Genomic DNA, 18624 nt, shown 5'->3' with positions numbered 1-18624 from the left:
TATACTATGCATTACAGTGAGAAATCACTAGTACAAGCTTCTTTTGATTGATATAATTAATTCTAACAGGTTTGCGTCATAAATATGCGATGCTCTCGTGAAAATCCATTTCAAACACATGCTTGTCAATTATAACCTATGATAAATCATCACGATTAGGTTTCATCTACTTAACTGAATGTGGCATAAAGTGTAATTACTTATTGCGAAGCCAAGAACTGTGATACTTGGTATTTAAGCACTTTTACAAGTAATTATCTGTGCTCATAAGTAAAATAAATGAGTAGAAATAAACAACAAGAAGTATAAGTTCAAGTTTTTATTTCAAGAAAAGGCAACTGTAATATATATTATTTAGGTTTTGAATTATATTTTAAGAGCTGGCAATTGTTTGTTTTTTTTGTTGTTTTTTTTTTTTGTTTAATTTTTCGTATAAAAATTTAAAAAATGCTTTGAATTCAGAATTTGAGCAAATAAAAATATGGACATGTAATATACATTAGGAACAAATAAACAAGAAAGTAATTAACAACAGTGTATTGGAAAGACATATGAAAGGTTTTGAAAAAGTATAAAGAAATATTTTAAAACTGTACCACATTTCTTGAAAAAACATCATTAACAGTAGATTATTTTACTGTTTGTAGGAGAAGATACAATAATAAATAACATATGGTTGACAAAGTTTGCTAATCATGACAAATATACAAACATTATTGTGACTTTATGATCTTTTTAAATATTTTTCATTCGTAAAACACTTGAAAAAAAATCATAAAATTCGTAAGCTACGTCCAACGTCTCACATAAAACTTAAGTACTTTGCTCCAAATGAATTTTTTTCCCACCACCAGTTGTTTCACACACGAAAATGCGATTTCCATTTCTACATTGAAGAAGATAATGAAACTGTTGCAGGTTTCGAAGATATAGCTCTATGTTGTCAATCTAACTCTTTAACCTTTACCATGCTGGACACAATAGATTCTGCAGTCTAGATCATGATCAGCCTGCACATCCTTGCAGTCTTGCTAATGATCTGCAACGTTCGCCATTCAATCAGTATCTCTTTGATAAGCGTCCAATTTTAACAGTAAAGTGTAATGTCCAAATTGAAATTGAAATTGAAAGAAGTTCATTATAGAAATTTTGCAGGGAAAGGGTTAATTTGGCTTTGTAAAGATATTATCGATATTAATACAATACTAGTCTCTTCGAAAATAAAACTCTGTGTTTGTCAAGGAAACCTAGTATCATTCTGAAGACTTTTTGAACTCGATTTTTAAGGACTGTCATGAAAGTTAGATATAAGCTGATGTTGTTTTCAAAGTATGTATTGTTTTTAGAACGTATGATTCACGATAAGTATAATGATTGTCAATTCATCTTCGTAACTTTTAAAGAGATAAAAAATATACAAAAAGTTGTTAAAATCAAAATGAATTAAAAATATGCAGACTATTTCGTTTTAAACCAAACAACAAATCATGTAACATGGCATGACCCTGGATATAAACTAAATGACTCAAACGTTTAAAATGAATATGAAATACGATAGGTTTGACCTGAAAACCACATTTGAATCTGCCTTTGAGGCCACTTGTATATGTTTTGAATATTATTTAATTTGCATTACCCGGCACCCGGGATGCATTTTTGTCAACGCTTCTTAGAATTATCACAATAGCCATGATAAATCTGTCCAATATTTACAACTGACAGGTTTATGGCGATAACTTGTACAGTAAAAACATAACGTATGGCAAGTGGAAGAAGAAAACCGATCGTTGTCACGCCTCAGCAAGTTTCAGTAACACTATTTGATGCTGCAGTCAAAGATCGCATCCATTCTGCTAATCACGGTAACAGCAGAAAGTTGTAAACCATAATTATAATAGATGCAATACATCTTCGTTGGCACCGTATGTATGTGAATAAAAACTGTATATAAATTTGTATTAAGAAAACTAAAAATGATACTATGTAACGTCATACAATGGATTAAAATTGAAAAGACCGACTGAAAATGGATTAGGGACATTATTATTAACATATAATTTTAATCTGATACTTGCGTATGATGTTATAAGGGTTTCAGATAATCTAGTTGCCCAAATCTAAATGTTTCATTGATAGTTTGTGTTTTGATCAGTAAAAGTGAAAATGTCTATTTCAAATGCAAGTGTTTCAGTACAAAACGGAACTTTAAGTAATGACACGGACTGGAACGTCGGGGGCGAATTCATCAACCCATTCAACACACCGCATGTGCGAATTATCTTCACCATTTGTTATGCTACAGTTTTCACGTTGTGTATTGCCGGTAGGTCATTTTGTATTAAAATGATTTATATCTCCTGTTCTTTCTAATAAGTAGTACAAGATTTAGCGTACCAAAAGGTTCCTTCTAGCGCATATTAAATATTCTTTTTAAGGGATCTTTAATAAAATAATTATGAACTATGTTTTTTGCTAGTGTACTTGCATTCTTATCTATTCATTATAAGAGTACTTAAAGTTATTTCACACAAACATGTATTTAACTTAAAATAATAAACAAATACCTTTAGATGAGCGATCCTACCTAAATATTATCAGCGGAAAATAGGCTAAATACCATCACTCTGTCAAAAATTCGGGAACCAATGTCGACAGCTGTCCTGGCACACCGCACAGATCAGAATTTGGTCGTATGTTTGCCTAATTTCACTTAGCAATACAATGGAAGAAAAGTTCTGCCATATGCCAGTAATTGCATTGCATGAATGGATACTTATAGCTCCAGTACGACTAAACTAGGAGAAAAAGGGCTTTTATATAAGTCGGCACCAACAAACTGATGGATTTGAAAAAAGTGCGTACAAAAAGTTCAAAACTTGAAAATTACAAAACAATTAATCAAAAGGTATGAAATTACAAAGTTCGAAATATTTATAGCTCAGTAAAGTGAAGAAATGCATTATACAGTTCTAGATAAAAACAAGGGAAGTAATGAAATGTTGTAATCCGGTGACGGTACGTATCGTGCAATAAATAGCATTCACAGCCAAGTAAAAAATCTCGAATAACTTTATTAGTACAGTATGTTTTGATGGTTATACTTAAAATGTTAAAATAAGAAAGTTGGTATGAAATAAAATCGTAAAAAGAAGCAGCAAAGAATGCAACCGAGAAGAATAATAGTAGACGACATTTTTGGGCGGGAGTCTATTTTTAGATGATGAATATACATTTAGTTAATCTCGATTCTACAATATGACATGTAAGATTTAAGAGTTAGATAGTTTAAACTAAATTATTGTTTTTGTAGGTCTGTTTATAACGTAGTCGTATTTCACTAAAAATTGACTTAAAGATGCGTAAAAACACATTGGCAAAGAGGCTATTTGTAATGAATATGCATGAGTACAAAATGGCGGCGCCTACTGGAATTCGGATGCCTTTGATGATAGCCTTGTATCCATTACCTGCTCAGTCAAGTGTGTCATGTTCACCATAAGTGTTCCTTCTCATGAGAAGAAACAATAAGAAACTGCACTTTACTTAGCATTAGATTTGTTTTTGTTTATTAATTATATCTTATTCACAAAATAATCTTTCGTCTTAACTTCGCACAGCTAGCTATGACATACAGGATATTTCATTTTTGTTTATTTTAGTGTAAGATCGAAATATATTTCACCCAGTGAACACTAAAATGCAATATTTTCACGAGTGGCGCAGCCACGAGTGAAAAAGTAAATCATGGTGTTCACGAGTGAAATGAATTTAGATCTTACACTGAAACAAACAAAGTTTTGATTTATTTTATGCATTTTTAACGGTTTTAACCAAATTATATCCCGGTTGTTCGCGCAATGTCACGTGCATCGCATCGTGACGTCATAATAATAATTATGTTTCCTGGTTTCTTTTACATTTATTTATAATAGAATGTAAATCTTTATGATCCTGTATTATTTTTATACATTGATACCTTTACTGGAGAATATTTTGCAAGGATTTTTTTATCATTTATAATTCATATCATTTCGCATCCAATTGTTCCGAACCAGTGAAAAATAAAAATGATCACTATTTGAAACAGTAAAAATATCAATTTCACTGTTTGAAACAGTGAAAATATCAATTTTATTTGACTGATAAATTTCAGTATTTCACTGAAGAGCATAAAATAAAATGTACGGATCCGTCTGGCCATTATGGATGAAAAACGTATAAAGCTGAAACAGTAATTGTTTGATGAAAGGTATGGCAAGGTGTGAAACATAGAAAAAGAACATTATTTCGGCACTCTATTTCAACAGAAGACGCGATCATATTTTACATATTTATATATTTTCATAAACTGGATCAAAAAATTGTACGATCTTTTAAATTTGTAAAGGTCACAAATAGGTAAATAGTTTTCCCTATATATTCTATATAAAACTGACATTTCTTAAAGAGCTACCAAACATAGCTAGACCCATTTCAGTGACAAATCATTACCTCATTTTAAAGAGTTATGATAAAACTGATATAAAATGAAGAGAAAAGTAGGGGTCGTGTATCCTCTAAGAGAGATTTCTCTGGTCACATTTGTATACTGTAAAATCACATCAAAATCACACTGCTGTGACCTGGAAGTACTACTCATACTAAAATTGAGCTTCACTTCACCAAATACAACCTGCTCTCCCATTTTTCCTACCAAAATATCAAAAATACATCTACAATGAAATTTAAACAGAAACTAGCTTTAATTTAGACCTCTGTTGCCATGCCAGGTGATAAATTAGTGTTCAAATACCTGGCAGCCATTACGCGACTAGACCAGATGGCTCCCACGCTGGTTCCTTTACTTTAGTACTTTAGTGAGTTAGGCCTATATACGTCAAACGTTACAACCATTTTATTGATAAAAGGTTTTACAACCTTCTTTCCTGTATCCAGTGCTACAGTCACAACATTTGCATGGTGAATATACTCTTCTTCTTCGAGCATTTAATTATGGATTTACGGTACTGAGAAGATAATAATAATACTAATTAACAAAGGCTATCCGTTGATTGGTACCACATGCCAGTAAAGTAACATGTATCATTATTCACGACATGGAAAAAAAACAAATATATCAAAGTTAGCATGACACTTTTATGTGCATAAAAGTAAATTGATTGTATTTAAATGCTTTATTAAAACATTGAATTTAAATGATGGCTACGATTTCTTTGTAAATAAAGTCAAAAAGAAATACAAATATGTATTTTTATGTACAATGGACAGTAATTCATTCGAATCTGTAAATAGTTTTAAAAACAATGCAAAGACCCCTCCAGTTTGTGCAAAATTTAAAATCGTTAAAAAAATTATAATTTGAGGCTTTTTAAAATACTTTAAAATATTCTGTTGCAGTTGATGTGTACATACATTGTGCTTAATGTGCTTTTATATTTGTACCTTATTCTGTTAAGATGTAAAAACTCGTAAATTTGGATTATTAAAGTTGATATTTAAGAGTACGGTAAAATGGATTAAAATGTTAAATTGTCATTAATAGTATATTATAATTAATCCTTCATATTAGATCTTGAAATACCGATAGTCTCTGTGGCTTAGAGGTCGCAACTTTGGACTAGTAGTTTTGCATGTTTTCAGATCGTTGTTTCAGACATTTTAGTCTTGATATTTTATCTATTCCTTTATAAAACATATTATGGTAGATTACTCGCCGGGGCGAGTGCAGATGTCTTTCTTATTCTTAGTCGAGCTGAAAGTCTTCAGTTGACATAGATAGTATATAAGTCTTATCAGACCTTCAAATATCAGTTGCCTCTGTGCCTGACAGTATTCTTACATGTTTTCGGAATATGGGTTCAACTCAAACTGGAGCCACAATTTTAACCATGTTTTTCCCTTGTTTTTACATTTTTAAAATTATTTCAGTAGGTTTGTGGCATAAATTGAGAAATAATATTTACTTTCTACAGACCAGAAACAGTAATGATAATAAATATGTGAAGAAGAGCCTTGGTATGAACAACTAGAATCTAGAATACTTTGTTTCAACATCTGCACGGTAACTTTCAAATTATTCTGCTTAGAAGGGTTCCATAAATTCTATACATGTTTTCTAATATAACGTTGGTTTCAATTTTTATGAATTTCAGTTTAAAAAACAACAAAAAAACAACAGTTTATAAAGTGCGTTTTATTGGGGCTAGAGGGCGTGGACGGTACCTTGCTTCCCCACTACTGTCCATGAACAGGCTCAATCAAACCGAGCCTGTTACATTTTCGTTTATGTTGTGTTGGGCGACCTGTGGTTTTCCACTTTTTTATTTTCATTATATTATGTATGTAACACGCAAAAAACACCTTTTATCTTTATTTTGTTTTCATCAAGTTCCATTATAAGTTATCTAATGTATTTTTATCAATAAAATTAATGATTAATGTTGGAAAAGAATAATAGCAATTATGATTTAATTTATTAAAGTATGCACACGGGCAGAATGTTGAGCCTGCCAGCTGTCAAGTGTGACATTGGCCTTACCACTAGGGACCTGGTTCTTGTGCATGACACTCCGTCTCATAATGGTGAACATTCATGTAAAGTTATATCAAAGTCCCACCATGCATGAAGAAGAAATGCTCCGGACAAACTTCAATTTGACCTTTGACTTCCAACTGTGACCTTGACCTTTGAGGTGGGAACATGGGGTTTGTGTCTGACACTCCTTCGTATTGAGGTAAACATTTATGCCAAATATAAACAAGATTGGTCCATGCATGTTAAAGTTATGGTCCGGACAAAATCGGACGGACGCACATACACCGACCCGCCAAAAGTGACGACTGTATCTTGCTATCCCCAAGCGGGCTCGATAAAAATCGCGAAATTCCATACTTGCTCTAATCGATAAAATCAACGAAAAGAATCTTTTGAAGCAAAGAACGCAACCAAGTAACATGATAGCAGACTCGGTTTGGTTGAGTCTGTTCTAGATTGGTAATATATTGTGCAGCATCCCACACGCCTCTACCACTGGATTAAGGGAAATAATTAAATGGTCTCCATAAACCTAAAGGATCGAAAATATAGCAACGCTTAGTCCAAAAATGGTTGTATTTCAGTTTACTATATTCAGCTTTCACTGTGTGTTTGAAAATAAATCTAAAACATTCTTGTAGGTTTATAAACATTCAGATTTACAAGTAATGAAGAATAATATTGTCAAACTAATATAACAACATAAGAGAGTCAATCCTTGGCGGATATCTTTCGAGATTTCTTTCAAAGTCTGGTCATGTTATAAATCGGGAAGATGCCCTATACTAAAACCTAGTTTTTAACTTCATTTTCATACTAGTATATTATCACGTGGAATCATGGTATTTAAAAATAGATATAAAAGTAACAAAATGTAGCATTAACTTATATTTTCATTTTAATTTCATGAAGCAAAATTAAAACAAAACAAAAACATAATGCAGATCCGTAATTATTTCGTTTTAAAACAGTTCATTTTTGTTTTAGAATTTTGGAATAAAATAGGCTAAAACACTAATGGAAAACAACCATTATACACATGGAACCAGAAGTCCGGATTATTAAGTGAAACTTTAGACCTTTTCTCTATGAAAATATATATGAGCCGTGCCATGAGAAAACCAACATAGTGGGTGTGCGACCAGCATGGATCCAGACCAGCCTGCGCATCCGCGCAGTCTGGTCAGGATCCATGCTGTTCGCTAACAGTTTCTCTAATTGCAGTAGGCTTTAAAAGCGAACAGCATGGATCCTGACCAGACTGCGCGGATGCGCAGGTTGGTCTGGATCCATGCTGGTCGCAAACCCACTATGTTGGTTTTCTCATGGCACGGCTCATATTTAGTTTTAGATTGATCTAAAAGCAATGGTCGTAAAATCATGCTTGTAAATAGTTGAACAAACTAATATTTTGTTCTGACTTCAATAATTTGCGAAGTAGTATATTTTAGAGGAATTGTATAGAAGCTTGGAAAAAAAACATATAAACACACGTATAATGAATATACGGTGTATAATTAGTTCAACGAAGCAAATGCAAACTTTCTGGGTATTTTTTTATTATTATTTATTTCACCATAACAACCTACAAAAGTATTGTATGTTGTAATAAAATATTATTGACAATTTGCATTGGGATGAGAAATAAATAGGTAGGAAATTAATTCTTACATCACTACTTGAAGCACATGCCATTAAAAGGGTCATGAAATTGGCCTTAATTTTTTCAAACGTTTTTAACAGAGTTTTAACAGGTCACCATTAAAATTCACCCATTACTACTTACTATTTAATGGGATTTTCATGACCACAGTTTTAATGCCATATATTAAAAAGCCATGAAATAAGTGTATTAAAACCCTGGTACAATGTACCTCGTTAAAATGACTTTGATTGCCATGTAAAGCTGCTTAATATAAACCATTAAAACTCCTGAAAACTCCATGAAAATTTTTAATTGGCATGAAATTAATGGGCCATTAAAAAAATACCACTTAATTCCGCATTAATTAGTAAATACTAATGAGGCCATTAATTTTTTTAATACTCTGTTAATGGCCGTTAATTATTTAAAACTTGATTAATGGTCTCATTAAATAGGTCAGATTCAATTTTAATGAGTTCGTAATGTTTTAATGGTATAGCAAATAAAGGGCCATGAAAATTTACCATCAGAATTAGACATCTTAAGATAATCAACTTCATTGTCGTATTGTTAAACTACGTATTACTACACATGTAATAGTATCTATACATATGTACTATTTTGTAAAATGCTAGAAGAATATTTTATTCTTCTTTTTTCTCTCATTATTTTGTAATGTAAACACATGTAACAGCCTCGTACAAACACTTGTCATATTGTATCCTCATTCTGTCATATGTTCATATGAAATGAGAAAATAAATTGATATTGTATTGTATTGTGTTGTACTGAGAAGGATTTACAGGTACCGGTTTAATAGATCAAGTGACCATGTGGGTAGTTTTAACAGTTTATTTAACTATTCAACATTTTTATATTGACAAACATTCTGACCAAGTTTTGATTGGTACAGACATTAGGCGTCAGGTGTATCCAAAAAGCAACTGTTGATGACAATGTCAGCGCACAATGGGCGATCACAATTTAGCTCTTCTTCAGTACTTTGTGCTCAGGTGCATGCATTTAAACAGCTAAGAACAAATGTTTGAGGGATTGCATCACAAGTAGCTCCCCAATCAAGAGTACCACACTCTTTGATTCATTGAAACGAAAAAGCCATTGGTCTGCCCATGCCCCGAATGAATTTAAATCAGACTGTAAATCTTCACAATCATGTGTACTGTTAACTTCTCTATAAACTTTAGTTTCTACTCAAGGATTGGAAAATTTGAAAATCTAAACTGGTCTGAACACATTTTATAATGTACATTCCTTACCCCACCCACTTTCTTATACAAATGCTGCTTATTTGGACAGGAAAAACAAACAACAGAGAACGTGGCATGCATCAATACGCATTAGCCCTTACCAAAATTATGTAGATTGTTGTTATCAGATAAATTAATATGTTTTCATCCGACTTTCATTGAAATAAATCCGATTTTTTGTAGGAACACAATTTGGCAAACATTCAAAAAAAATGGCGTAACTGTATCAAGGGGAAATAACTTTAATGCAACTAAATATAACATCATGATATAGTATAGACGATGTGTGTGTAGTATGTATTTATTGTGATTAAAGTCCATTTTAGAACAATATGGGACTGGCACTTTAAGCATTCAATGGGACGACTGCAAGCCAGAAACAAAAGCAAAATATTTTTTGTGCTTCTGAAAATATACGAGTCACATTTTACAGAATGTAAGATTTAATGGGCATCAAATAGCTGTTAAGGGCCATTAAGTTTACTGTTAAATGAAATTGAACCGAACCTGAACATTTAATTGGCATTAAAGCAAATTTAAGGGCCATGCATAATCCTGTTAAATTCAAAATATACAGAATTTCACTATATTTTCAAAGCCATTAACATTTTTAGCTACAAACAAAATTTTTAACGGCATGATTCATTGGTCAAAAATGGGTGTTTTAATGGTATTTTAACATGTAACCCATTAATATTGTGAACCCTGTTAAATAAAGTGATGCAAGAATTAATGTGGTTAATTAACGGTTTTTACTATTTTAATGGGTATTTTACAGGGTTTTAAACCATGTTTAATGGTATGTGCATCCAGTAGTGCATGTTTGCGTCATAACTATAAAGCCTCGTATATTAAGGAAGATGTGTACGTTCGAAAATCACTCAAACACTTGCCATTTGAAATTACTAGTATTAAATAAATGCAAAAATATCATAACAGATACCAAAAATGACATATGTCTGTACCGGTTGTGAAAAAAATAAAAATATCCAACAGGAAATCTCCACACTCAAAGAATGCAGCCGTCCATACAGCACTTCACGTGGAAACACGGTTACGTGTTAGTGTATAAACGTACACTGCGGCTGCACACATAGTCATTAATACAAATGAATGCAACAGTAACAAAGAGACACAAGCATGCATACGTACATAAAGCAATATACCGCTTTGGATTGGTCAGTAGCCGAGACGCCACTTCGGAGTTTGAACTTCTTTGGTGGCGCCGAACCTCCAATTTTCACCCCTACCAAGTTCCTAACAAGGCACATTTAGAAAAATCCTTCCTGCCAGATGAATCCGTTTCACACATATCAGTAGTCACAGGAGCACATAGTTAAACACAGATATGCTCATGTTAAAGATATATAAATTATACAAATCAAAACATGTAAACGTATGTACTAGATGACTTTACAGAAACCACTGCAACAAGGGACGCAGCAGGGCAGAGTACACTTATCAAATAGTCCGTTCTTGGTAAGAATTTAAGATCGATCTGTCATGGAGTCCCATACCCGTTATCTCACAGTCAAAGACGAAGAAGACATGTGAAGAAACATTTTTAGCTTTTACACAATCATGTTGGTTCAGCATAGCGAGAACAAAAGTTCTTATTTCCTGTATTTTATGCATCGGGCATGAAGTGAGGAAACAGAATGTTTGTGAGCCAATTTGTTTTGCAACAGAATAATGCCTACCTTTTGCTTCACACGAAAACAAAAGATACAAGTGCACCAAACAGAATATTAAAGTTTGTAAATCGAATTCGATTAGTTGAACTAGAACGGTATCAATTATGATAAACACGACCTTGACTTGAGGCAGTGCAGACGATAGAAAATGGGATTGACTGAACTCTGTAATTTTGGGAATAGATAAACTACGTAGAATTTACTGACATTCTTACTAACTTATCAAGGAGATGATTTGCAAATATCTTCTGTACTTCTGAGATCAATCGAAAAGCATTTGGTGGAATGATGGTTTGATAAAATATTTCTTTTTATGATCATAGTTATCTCTAGCCTTGTAAGTTGGGAAACACACGAACAGTTAAAGCAATGCTGATGATTCCATTTGTCGGTATATAAGCCTAGATTAACTTTATGCTGAAAATGTATTTAATTATTTTTTGTCTAAAACCTTTATTTCTGTCGCACTTCCTGGGCTGAATAATTCTTAAAAGCTTGCTACAATCAACTGATCCCGAATTCGTCCATATTTTGAAGACGATAATGGAAACATTTCTTACATTCTCAAACATCAATGGGTTTTTAGATGTCAGTGGAACAACACATCTGTCAAAATAGCAGTGTTGAACATACAGACAAACCCTTTGGAAGCATAAAATGATACAAAGCAAAATAATAGCAGTCTTGGTTTGACTGAGTCTGTTCATGGAAGTAATGGAAAGTGCAACACGCCAACGCAACGACATAATCGTAATTCTGTAAAATGGATATTGAATTGACTCTTTTATCCCAAAATACCAGAAAATATAACAACACGGAATCCAAGTTCGGGTAGACTTTTACGACCGTCACACGGCACGTAAAGGTCGATGCTGTGATAGTTCATAAAATCTATAAAACGATCCTTTCGAAGACCACCCTAGGAAATAAAAAGTGGTCTTCGTTTTGTTTTCTCTCAACAAAAGTCCAGTCACGCTAATCTATTATTTGCTGATTTTTTTGCAGTGGCCTTTAACAAGTCAAGTCAAGTCAAGTATTTGATTGGCATAAACATGTGTATGTCCACCGCCAAATAACTTTGTGGCGGTTTATACATTTATCTACAGTATTACAAGAACAGACGAGTGTAGTATAATCAATTTTCGTGATAACATATCTCTACGACATAAATTTGACATACATAAACAGAACATTAAACACATAATTAACTATTTTCATTTCTTTTTTGAGTCGCCATGTATATAAACTTTGCTAAATTAACAATCTCATTACTCTGTGTAGATTTCATTATTGTTTTAAATTTGTTGATATTAGGCCAAGAACAATAGTATCTAGGTAAAACATGTTTTTCTCAAATCATTATAAAATGGGCACACTAATAAAAATGATACTCTGTTTGAACTTTACTCGTATTACATTAAGTACAAAAACGTTGGCTTCTTTTAATATTTCTAAATCTTCCCTCTTCAATAGCTAATTTATGGCCTTTAACCCAGGTAGGAGGTCTATAGCAAATGTTTGACTACAACGAGTACATTAACTGCAGCTTCAGCAAACATTCTTTATACAGCTGATATTTAATGTACGCGTTTCTTTGCTCATATATCCATGATATCTGTCTATTGATTTGAAATGCTAACGCCCAAATCATAAAGTGGTTTTGTGAATAATTCATTGAAGTACTATGTGCTCCACCGAACTCAACATTTGCACGTGTTACAAGTAGCAAGCTACAATGCAGGTTGTTCGACGTCCATTTTGGTCTTGAATGGCCTTATTTTTCGTTGAAAAAAAAATCTCTTTTAAACTGAGTTTCTTTGCCAGGGTATATGTTTATAGTAAGAGGGGTTGACGTCAATGATTCTTCTGCAACAACATATCCATTGTTCTCACCTGTATATATAACGGTTGTTTATATTGTTGCAATTTTAAAAGATTTTAAATGTGGTCTTATTTACTTTCCCTTAGAGCATTTCATAGCAGAGAATCTCTGCTACTTTCTGAAGAATGCTGGGGTCAGCTAGGGTCAGTGTGTATTTCAACATGTAGCTCAATAAATCTCTAGGGTCTAGGCTACCTAGCTGACAATATATGAGGTAGCATTCTACATTTGGGAGATAGCTGCTGGTATAAAAGGGGTTGTTTACATGTTTTCTGTTTTTGAGGTGAAGAAGTCGCAAATATGTGAGAGAAGGAGAACTTTATCATTTTGAAACATTGCTGTAAATATTCGTTATAAAATGACTTTAGCGTAGATAAAAATATAATCAAAGATGAGCTGTGTCTTATGTATATATCGAAATTATTTTTACAATATATTAACAGGATACCGTTTATCGTACAAGAAATGGACAAAAACGAAAGAAAAAAGAGAAATGGTCGAAATGAAAATGATAACTCTAAGTTCTCAAAAGACGGGATCAATTCCTAATCATGATGCTATATTCAATGTGTGATATCCTTTCAAGAAATAGTTTTAAAAGATTGAACTGCGTGTAGAAATTATAGAACAAGGCGGCACCTGAACCCATCCAGTAAATATGCGGGCTGTAAACTTGTTTGTCAGACTAGTTGATGGAAAGGTTTCACTTTCTTGAACAGAAATACTCTCATGGAAATCGCATGAAGTTACTTATGAAAACGCTGACCCTATTAAGGGCAATCTGTTGTCCAGCAAAGTAACTTACAATGTCAGGTATAGTCCTACAAGCATAACAACTCAATTTTAATATCACAATTTTTTTATAATACATCGTAATTTTCCTTCTACACTTCTACACAAGAAAAATATAATTGTTCCATAAATGGTTATGTCTAAAATATTACGAAACTTGATACAGAGAAGGGTTTGAAAATGTTAAACTGGTCAAATGATTGACATTTGATTGTATAAAGGAAAAGATACATCAAATGCTATAACAAGGATTCTTCTATGCTTTTCTCTGTTAAAACACTCTTACGCTAGAATGACGTCACGTTAACGTGCGGTGACGTCAATGTTTTTGTTGCGACCAAGAAAGAGCGCTACTTTATTTTATCTGCTATTTTAGATTAGGGCATATTAGAATCGAAATAGTTTATAGCAGCAAAACCTGTTTCAACACTATTTATACACTCGGGCGGTAAGGCGTCGTACATATAATTTCCCACGGGCTGCGCCCTCGTGAAATTATTACGCCCGACGTATAACCGCCCATCGTGCATAAATAGTGTTAAAGCACTCTTTTGCTATGAATTATTTCTTAAATATAGTTTTCCACACTAGATGTCAGTAAAGTGAATATTACCATTGGGATTTCATGACTTTTCAGAACTAATCATAAATACTGAAATGAAATAGACTATACGCATTCCGACCTATTTAAGTATGCAGTTTCATTAAAATTTGATGTCCGATTGGTTTTCATTTATTCATAATAGTATTTCAAACAAAGTCAAACCTAAACATAACAGTTTTATATTTTTATCAAACATCAAGTCATCAATGACATTACATCATACATTTTTGCAATGAAAAGCCTTTCAGGTTAATTTGTAGAAATAACGAGTACTAGAATTTCGAACCTGCTGTTAATAAATCACTGGATTTAAGAGAAAATGTGGCATCTTTTATAATAGTTTATTTATAGGTTAAAGATGATAGTTTAAATGTTGCTGATGAAATTATTTTTCGAATAACCTTGAAAAGCTATTTAACATTCTTAGCAATTGTATGTTTTGGTAACTACTACATCCCACATGAAATGTTTGACTGTGTCGCAGCAAGCATTTGATCATGTTTTGGGGATAATTACACAATTATATTGTATATTTAAAAACACTAATGTCTGAAGCATTTTCTCGTTTTGCACAGTCATTTGAGCAATATAAAGTTTGTTCTGGTACACGTATTTACCAATAGATTATTATTGATAGATTCTAACCACAATCAAACCAAGCCTACTGCATTTTCATCAATGGCATGATCGGCGAAAATGTATTTTTTGTAGAAAATCTGTAAGAAAATGAACATCCTGTGTCAACTGACCATCGAGACAAGTGTAATATCTGTGACAGATCTAACGCTTATTGAATAAATAAAATTAACTTAAATGTACATTTCGGATAAAGTATTAATATTTCAGAACGTACGCGTAAATTACTGATTATTGTGTGTATTTATACACAGTCTGTTCGTCCTCTCCACCAGTGCTAGTGGATTTCAAGGAAGCGGCTTCGAGAGAGCTTTCATCACATTGAGCTAAATTAAAAAGTATAAACTAATAAAAGCAAATCATGAATCTTTATTTTCCCAAATTTATTATGGCCTTACAATACAAGTACGTAAAGGATGCAAATTGTTCATCATTTTTTAACACGGAACATTCATGAAGCAAATTATGGCTACTTCAAAGCAAGCTCAAATTTAAAAATGCTCAAAACCACGTCATTTCAAGACAAATACTGTATATTTTGCGGGGTAAGCCTAGGGCTAGGGTTAGTGGCATGCAGGCGTACAGGTAAATGCAAGTTAAGATTATCATTTTTGATTGATTTTTAGTACTATGTGTTCATGTTATATTGTGTCCACAGATATTACTTGAAGAATTAATTCAGAAGATATTAAACAAGCAGTCAGAAATCAGTACAAACTATATTTCCTATTAGGAAACAGTTTTCCACTTATTATGGTTTTCGTTTCTTGTATGCAGACTCATTCATTAGTCAGTTACGATGTTTTTATTTATATTTCTAGGACGCACATTAGGTACCCATGTTTGAGTTACATTAACTGTTAATTAACACTTAATTCCATGCAGTCTGCGATATACGAGGTAATTGCTGTCAATAGGATAACAGAAACCAGTTTGTCACTCTTCACATTTTCTCCACTCGGACGGTAATATAAAATGGTATAAAATTCAAATATATGTAGCTATGTTTGACTTGATTTATCTATTGTCTTTTGTAGCAACTGTAAACGTATATACGACTTTGTAGTAATCAATATTAGTTAGTTGAAGGATAAATATTAAAATATAGGTTTTGTAATTTTGTTTCAAAATAAGATATTTGTTAATGCACAGATGAAATAAAGGCTTGAATAAATGAAAAATATTCAAAATGAGTATGCCCATTCAAACAGGAGTTGTAGGATTAATCCTATCATTTTCCACATAAATACATACATGTACTTTGTTTTCATTGCTCCAAGAATTCCAAGAATTTCAAAACTTTTGAATAAATTGTATGTTGCGTATTCCACATTCACCACCTTTGGTAGATCTCCTTTTGTTGAAATTATAAAGTACAGTCGTTTGAAAAAAAATCAAACTATTAATAATTTCAAGAAATAATTTGATCTATATGTTATTGTACAGTCCAATAAAAATGTTATATAGATGAGATTTGAAAGATCGAGATCGTTTCGCCGAGTAAACATTTGCTGTTGTCACAGAATAATGGTTTTGTAAAAAGTGCAGAAATAATGTTGTAAAAAACTGTTCAGTGATATGAATTTTGAGATATTTAACATGCTGTTTTGCATCTGTTTAAAAATGTGTGACCATAAAGTAAAAATTGCCAATCCATATAAAATATTTCCTAGTTGTTCTTACTGGTGTGCTATGGATGGAAAAATATTGTATAAACCGTTATTTTTGTACAAACGAATCTGTTAAAAGGTCCAATACTAAGGAAAGTGAACATTTTAATTTCTTTTAAAAAGCACAGAAACTTATTCATTTTATTGGAAAATGAAAGTTGGTATGTAGAAATTCGAAATAAATCGCAGTATATGTACAATTATTTTTCTATGAAGTATGAAGAAAGTTAAAAAGACCTGGGGGTCATTCTGTCGATTCATTGAAATTTCAATATAATACACATACATTTCTTTGAGTTCCAAAGACCTTCTGTAAATTTTGACCTGCCAATCTTCATTATTTAGTGTCTTGCAGAAGTTTATGCACTGGCTATGAAAAAAATTGCCAACTCACTTTCCCTTAGTAATGGACCTTTAAGTAACTGTTTTTGACACCAATTCATATTGGTAGGATAAGAATGGTATTTTATGTAAGTATATTAAATTACATATAAAGTCTCACTGGATATTTTTCATTCCTCTTGCAGGATAAACTAAAGTTTGGAAAGACGGTAATGTGGTAACATAATGTTACATAATGAACACGATTTTTTTACAATATGTCATCGTCGTATCAAATTGTTAAAGCATTGACAAATCAGTATTTTTCAGTAAAAGTAGTTCCTACATAAATGCGATAAAGCGGATCGTCCTTCGATATGCAATATCGTTTCACCCGATCCTGTCCGAGTACGCGTGTAAATGCATATACATTTTTTATGACTTTTCGTGCAAATATGATTTGTCCGCCACTTATTTTATTTGAACAGTGATACGGTGGTATCACCGTGCCATTAATTTCTGACTAGTTTGTTCACATTATTGTTTTACAATTGCGCATAATATCTATTCAAAACCTTGGCTTAGGTATGGTGGCTGATTTTGTGCCATTTCGTTCTTTCGCGGCGGCACAACGACAAACGTTGTAATGGCGACCTGCCAAACGTCGCCTCGCCGGATGTAACCCCGCCAAACGTTTAAGATATAAAGCAGTAATATTTTAATAGCTATGATATATTTATTAGTCCCTAATAAAGTGTTACCAGATGAAGTTACTAACTTCTACCCTCACGCCCACCCCATCCCTTGACTTTAATTCATCAGTGATTTCATCGATGCGTGTCTTTAAAATTCTTGAAAGTTTATTTTTTCAGTATATATAGATAGACAGAGGACAATATGCGTACGTGCGTGCGTCCATCCGTCCGTCCACCTGTCCGAGTCCACATCTGCATACTTAGGTGGTTATAGGAACAAAAGGAAACTGTACTTTTTCGTTGATGTCATTCATTCCGTAAGGCTTTTATGTGGCTATTTTTAGCTCACCTGTCACGTAGTCCGTCGTCCGTCCGTCCGTCGTGTGAACACGATGCCACATTTTGCAATCAATTTTATTCAAACTTGCACACAACTTGTATTGTCCTCACATATCTCGGTTCCTTTCGAAAATTGGCCAGATCCCATTATGGGTTCCAGAGTTATGGCCCTTAAAGGGCCAAAATTTCCTATTTTTGGCTTGTGAACACGATAGAGACCACATTTTGCATTTTGCTATCAACTTTAAATCAAGCTTGCACATAACTTGTATTGACATAATATCTCGGTTCCTTTCGAAAACTGACCATATCCCATCATCAATTTTGAACCCAGGGTCATATTTGAACAAATTTTGTAGAGGTCCACTAGGCAATGCTACACGTCAAATATCTAAGCTCTAGGGCTTCTGGTTTTTGATGAGAATATTTTTTAAGATTTTCCTATGTAAAATCAAGTGACCCCTGGGGCAGGGTCAATTTTGAGCCCGGGGTCATGATTTGAACATATTTGGTAGAGGTCCACTAGGCAATGCTTCATACCAA

At 32.9% G+C, this 18624-nt stretch overlaps 1 protein-coding gene across 1 annotated transcript in view; it reads left to right on the top strand.

Moving 5' to 3' along the window:
* The first annotated feature begins 1875 nt into the window (after positions 1-1875).
* LOC123524902 (trissin receptor-like) overlaps positions 1876-18624 on the top strand; it is a 98284-nt gene continuing 81535 nt past the window's right edge. The window contains exon 1 of the mRNA XM_045303508.2: positions 1876-2323. Within this exon, the coding sequence (XP_045159443.2) occupies positions 2164-2323 (160 nt within the window). The 5' untranslated portion in view covers positions 1876-2163. The remainder of the gene's footprint in view (positions 2324-18624) is intronic.

The sequence above is a fragment of the Mercenaria mercenaria genome, chromosome 3 (assembly GCF_021730395.1).
Source record: "Mercenaria mercenaria strain notata chromosome 3, MADL_Memer_1, whole genome shotgun sequence".
In the NCBI taxonomy this organism is placed as follows: Eukaryota; Metazoa; Mollusca; class Bivalvia; order Venerida; family Veneridae; genus Mercenaria; species Mercenaria mercenaria.
Note: the sequence above shows the minus strand (reverse complement) of the source record. Positions and strands in the feature narration are given on the sequence as shown.